At 42.3% G+C, this 6000-nt stretch overlaps 1 protein-coding gene across 1 annotated transcript; it reads right to left on the bottom strand.

The window, feature by feature from the left end:
- Window positions 1-238: 238 nt before the first annotated feature.
- Window positions 239-5453, bottom strand: PFN4 (profilin family member 4). Its single transcript, XM_044262544.1, has 4 exons — window positions 5337-5453; window positions 4644-4781; window positions 3127-3232; window positions 239-267 (listed from the first exon to the last, which is right to left on the bottom strand). The coding sequence occupies exons 1-4, from the start codon at window positions 5451-5453 to the stop codon at window positions 239-241; spliced, it is 390 nt and encodes a 129-aa protein (XP_044118479.1).
- Window positions 5454-6000: the final 547 nt, after the last annotated feature.

The raw sequence follows: 6000 nt of genomic DNA, 5'->3' as shown, positions 1-6000 counted from the left end.
AGGTTTCTCATACTCATGTCAATGACCAACACTTAAACAAACAAACCAAGTATAGCTTATCAAAGAATTCCAATTAAAAAAGAAGATCTCTTGAAATAAGAAAAATTGCTCCCTTAACTTCTTCCTCTTTAGTATCTTCTTCCTAGTGTTTTCAACCACAAAAGAAAGCATGATTTTTTTTTCTTTAGGATCTATTTCTTAAAATAATGAGAGCTGTCTTTCATAGTCCTCTGGTGACTTAATTTCCTTTTCTTCTTAGATATTCTCCTGAAAAGGAAAAGAACATGGTGGTTATTTGTGAGCAACAAATTATCACCACAAAGTGCTTCATTATATTTATTCCACAGACATTGGGAGTGACTACCATGTGCTAGATTCTGGAAATACAAGAATGACTGAATAGTTAAGACTCACTCCCTGCTCTCAAACATACATATATCTCCTAGAATCTTTCACAATTAAACATTTTTAAATAGTCATAATTCTCTTTCTTAAAATTTCTATAATTATCATGTAGAATGTTTTGACAGAAATACAATTATGAGAAAAACAAGTGAAGGAAACAGAAGTAATGAGACAAGTAACTGGCTCCTGAGTAGGTTTCAGCCTCAACCATCCCTCATGAGAATCCAGCCACTTCCAAGATCAGCCTAGCCCTTCCCAAGCAGTGGGATTTTAGTAGTATGATTCCAGCTATGTCCTTCTAAGCAGTACACACTCTTTGGAGCCTTTTGTGGTCCTAACAGGAGTCTCAACCTTTACTGCCAGCCACAGAATCAACCTTACAGTGGTCGGACAAGTTCCCTGGTCTCCAAAGGAGACCTGGGGAATTAGCCCTGGGCCCAGGCTGAAAGGACAGATTCTGGCCTCTTGACAGCCTAACTTCCCATTTTCCTAGCCTCATTTTCTGAATACCTTTAATTAGATAATTAGCCCCACTCTACAGGTCTCCATTTTGTCTTCCTGCTCCAGCCCTAGTCTATTGAAACTGAACCTCCCTCAAACTTTGGACACTTGCTCAGAAAAGGTCCTTGGTATTGCAATTGCCTGTTTCTCCCAGGTTGGAGTTCACTCCTTCTATTAGATGCTTCCAAAGTTGTGTCCTGTCCAGGCTCCGTCCTATTCACTCTTAGAATACCTTATTGCCAGCTATGTAGCATGGTTTATGACATTCCATGCCAGGAAACTGTTAACAACTGGGAAGGTCTGTGCATACATACATTTATGTGTGTATTTTTTTCTGTGATGATACTTAACTTCTCCGTTAATTTTTTAAGATTCATTTCTTTGGAGACTTCCCTGATTCTGCTAGGCAGAGGTCACTCATTTATTTGTTCATCATACATATACGAATTGCCTTTTCAACAGTAGACACTCTTAGGTACCAGAGACAGGAGATTAAAACACAATTCTTATCTTCTAGGGGCTCACAGTCCAGGTAAACAAACAACTCTAGTGGCTCTAACAATAAACAAGAACTCTAGTTATAAGGGTATGCATAAAATAGGTAGCATAGTGGAGAGAAGCTGAAGATTTCACTTGCATCTTCAATGATGGTTAAGCATTTGACAACTAAGGGCCCCTGGGTGGCTCAGTCGGTCAAGCATTTGCTTTTGGCTGGGATTGTGATCTCAGGGTCCTGGAACTGAGTCCTACATCTCACTTCCTGCTTAGCGAGAAGTCTGCTTTTCCCTCTACCCTTACCCCCTGCTCATTTTTTTCTCTCTCAAATAAATAAAAAAAATCTTTAGGGGAAAAAAAAAAGAATTTGACAACTGGATGTGAAAGGGCAGGGACAGAAAGGGACACTACAGATAGGGCAGCATGTATAGAGGCATGGAAGGTAGAGACTATCTGTTTACAGCTTTGATTTTCTTGCTTTATTAGGATAGTATAGCACCCATAGGAGATTGTCACTGAATATTTCTTTTCTTTTAAAGATTTTATTTATTTATTTGACAGAGAGAGATCACAAGTAGGCAGAGAGGCAGGCAGAGAGAGAGAGGAGGAACCAGGCTCCCTGTCGAGCAGAGAGCCCGATGTGGGTCTCGATCCCAGGACCCTGAGATCATGACCTGAGCCGAAGACAGCGGCTTAACCCACTGAGCCACCCAGGCGAATGAAAGAATGGCTGCTTTCCTCACTAGTAGAAGTAGGGGCTTCTACTATCTTAAAGGACTGTTTAAGCAACTCCAGCAATTTTTTTTTTTTTTAGGAATTTAAGTTTACATTAAAAAATCTAAAATATAGGGGCGCCTGGGTGGCTCAGTAGGTTGGGCCTCTGCCTTCGGCTCAGGTCATGATCTCAGGGTCCTGGGATTGAGTCCCGCATAGGGGGGTCTCTGCTCAGCAGGGAGCCTGCTTCCTCCTCTCTCTCTGCCTGCCTCTCTGCCTGCTTGTGATCTCTCTCTGTCAAATAAATAAAATCTTTAAAAAAAAATAATAAAATAAAAAAATAAAAAAAAATCTAAAATATAATTTATCATCATCAAACTCAACTTTCATAGATACAATTTTCCAGTTAGTCCTACATTAGATCTTCATTCAAAGACATAAAGACTTGGAAGGGGAATGCAGTAGACCTCAACAAGGGAGCTGCAGGGCTCAGTAATTTCTTTTCCTGTAAAGGGTCCTTTACATAGAGTGACCCCCAGCAGCTAAATTTCTGGTTTTACTTTTTTTTTTTTTTTTTTTACACCCTGCTGCCTTACTCACCCTTAGCCCCCCAACAGCTAATAGATGGTGGGGTAGTGTGGAATGACTGATAAAGGGGTAAACTATATGACCCAAGACTTGTCAAATCAGGGTCTTAAAAGAGATTAAGAGGCACAATGTGAGGCTTGGCCATGATACCAGCCAGGAAAGAAGGCTTTGCAATGGGACAGAGCAAAACTGACCCTCTTAGAAACAGAGACTAGAGAAGCATTCTAGCAGTATTCCTGTCCCTGGAGTCCATTTTCACTGTGGCTCCGTTCCACTCCGTTGTTCCAGTGAATCTGTAAGTAACCCAACATCCTTCCAATAAATCCCTCCTTTCTACCCTGCGTGGTTTCTATTGGCTCTCAGTGACTGGCAGTCAGATCTTTGTCATAGGGAACAAAGACAGGCGTGGGGAGACAAACTTACCCAGCTTCTCCGTGGCTTCCACACAGACACTAGGATACATGCCTTCAATGTAAGTTGCCACCAGAAGGTACAGATGTGTCTTCACAACAACCACACCAGTGTCTTCCTGGATAAGAGTAAAACAGAATGCCCTACTTTCAGTTCAAGTCACAGGACTAGCAATTACACTCCAGTCACATTTTGTGCCATTTTTTTACTTCCATATACTCATATCTAGTTTTGGACTCTTCACTTTTTTTTTTTTTTTTTAAAGATTTTATTTATTTATTTGTCAGAGAGAGAGGGAGAGAGAGCGAGCACAGGCAGACAGAGAGGCAGGGAGAGGCAGAGGGAGAAGCAGGCTCCCTGCCGAGCAAGGAGCCCGATGTGGGACTCGATCCCAGGACGCTGGGATCATGACCTGAGCTGAAGGCAGCTGCTTAACCAACTGAGCCACCCAGGCGTCCCTGGACTCTTCACTTTTTCCCCACTAATTTAGTTGTCTGCTTAGAAAATATCAGACTTGTAATAACAGCATGTGTATTTTGAAAAAGTTCCACTGATTGGAATATACCCCATCCCAGTGAGAACAACTGGTATAACAGGGGCGCCTGGGTGGCAAGTCTGCCTTCAGCTCAGGTCATGATCCCAGAGTGCAGGGATCAAGCCCTGTGTCAGGCTCCCTGCTCAGTGGGAGTCCAGCAGGAGTCTGCTTTTCCTTCTCCCTCCTCACGCTCACTGGCTATCTGTGTGTCTCTCTCTGACAAATAAATACATTTTTTTAAAGATTTCATTTATTTATTTGACAGAGAGGGAAAGAGCACAAGTAGGCAGAATGGCAGGCAAAGGGAGAGGGAGAAGCCCGCTCTCTGCTGAGCAGGAAGCCCGATGCCGGCCTCTATCCCAGGACCCTGGAATCAAGACCCAAGCAGAAGGCACACATTCAACCTACTGAGCCACCCAGGCGCCCCAATAAAATATTTTTTAAAAATGAGAAAGTAATAGATTTTGGAATTGGGCATCTCTGGGCTTGAATCCCAGCACTCCATTTCCTGCAGCATGACTAAAGAAGACTTACTTAACCTTGCAAATGCTCTGTTTCCTTGTTCCAGTAAAATGAGGCTACTTTAGAATGCAGATGAAGTGTGCTTAACCCACAAGATAGGCCATCCAGTAAATGTGAATTTTATCTTCTTATTTCCCTATAGGCAATAGAGCTAGGAGAGGTGTTAAGCATAAGAATGTTATCTTTCTTTCTTTTTTAAAAGGGGCATGTAGAATATAGAATAGTGAAAAGAGATACTTCAGGCAGGTTTCTGTTGATAGATTTTGGGAATGAATGTTTCTCAGGTAGGCTCCCTGTTCCTACTTTATTTTACACAGGTCTTCCTAAGTACTAGACCGCTGTCTCAGACATTGTCACTGCAGTAATGGGGTTAGGTTTTTTTTATAAATAGGATCAGGGGACACAGCAGATTGGAATCAAATTCTTTTCTCAAGGTTTTTTACCTAGCTGTCTTCAAATTGTGAACACTCACATTCTTAGCATAAAGTGAATAGTCATCAGCTCGGATACATTTGTAGTCCTTTTCCTTGAAATACAATCCTTCTCTTCTAGTTTGCAAAGGGTTCTTGGCGAATCCATTCACAAGTGTTCGGATGTCATGAGGCATTATCTGCAGAAATAGAGTATGAGTGGGTAAACTATACAAGCTGGCCGAATTTTGGCCCACTGTCTGTAGGCCTGCCAGCTAAGAATAGTTTTTACATTTTTAAGTCATCGGAAAAAAGGCAATAGAATAATATTTTGTGATACGTAAAAGTTGCATGAAATTCAAATTTCAGTGTTCATAAATAAAGATTTGTTGGAACATGGTCACACCCATTCTTTTATGTATGCCTGTTTTCCCACTCAAACTGCATAGTAGTTGTGTAGTTGTGACTCAGGCCACATGGCCCAGAAATCTAAAATGTTTACTATGGCTATTTACAGAAAAACTTTTGATAAAATGCTTATGCCTGGGGTGCCTGGGTGGCTCAGTTGGTTAATTAAACGTCTGCGTTTCGGCTCTGGTCATGATCCCAGGGTCCTGGGTTGGAGCCTGCTTCTCCCTCTCTCACTTCCCCTTGCTTGTGTTCCCTCTCTCACTGTGTCTCTTTCTGTCAAATAAATAAATAAATAAATAAAATCTTAAAAAAAAAAGGTAATGCCCAAACTTGCTTTTCCTTACACTAAATCCTGGTGATGCTACACACAAGCTTCGTTCTTGGAGCTTGATGAGGGCTGCACTGTCAACATGCTTTGTTCCCAGCAGAGTATCCAACAGCAAGTTCTGCAGATGGCTCATGCTCCCTCCGCTCTGAAAAGGGGAACTACAGTTGAGACGACTCACTCTGGCTACCTTTGGGAAGGCCTGCAAATACAAGTCTCCTTAGACACTTCGGACAGTTTTCAGCGCGTGCACTTTGGAAGTAGGGAAAATGGTGGTCCATCATGTAATAGCCACCAGTATTCAAAGAGGAAAATAGAATCCTAGAAAATCGCAATTCATACAGCAGGTTATTGAGTTTGTTAAAACCACTGCTCACAATTTTCTAGTTATACCAATGGTTTGCTCCAGAGTCACCCGAGATTATAAACCGAACCCAAACACCTGCGGGACGCAGAGCCATGGATCTAAGTTAACAAGGATCAATGAGGTCAGCGGGTCCTTACCCCTGACCAGCATCCCCGCGAACTATGGGCACTGATCCAGCGGATTTAACGCGTTTAAAGCGGCCTTTTCCGCATTTTGGCCTCCTTCCTAAGGACAACCTCCACAAATACTAGTCCTTACGGGATACATAAGGCCAAGTGCCCTTTCCGGCCACTCCCTGCGCAGTGGTTTAGGCCAC

This window comes from Neovison vison, chromosome 8 (assembly GCF_020171115.1).
Source record: "Neovison vison isolate M4711 chromosome 8, ASM_NN_V1, whole genome shotgun sequence".
NCBI lineage: Eukaryota > Metazoa > Chordata > Mammalia > Carnivora > Mustelidae > Neogale > Neogale vison.
This window is presented reverse-complemented; position numbering and strand designations above follow the sequence as displayed.

Excerpts from the sequence above, each read along its gene's own strand:
- PFN4 (XM_044262544.1), bottom strand. The coding sequence starts at position 5,453 with ATGAGCCATCTGCAGAACTTGCTGTTGGATACTCTGCTGGGAACAAAG. Across the intron at positions 3,233-4,643 it reads ATTCACTTTATGCTAAGAAT|GAAGACACTGGTGTGGTTGT; the intron begins GTGAGTGTTCAC and ends ACTCTTATCCAG. Across the intron at positions 268-3,126 it reads GGAAGCCACGGAGAAGCTGG|GAGAATATCTAAGAAGAAAA; the intron begins GTAAGTTTGTCT and ends TTTCCTTTTCAG.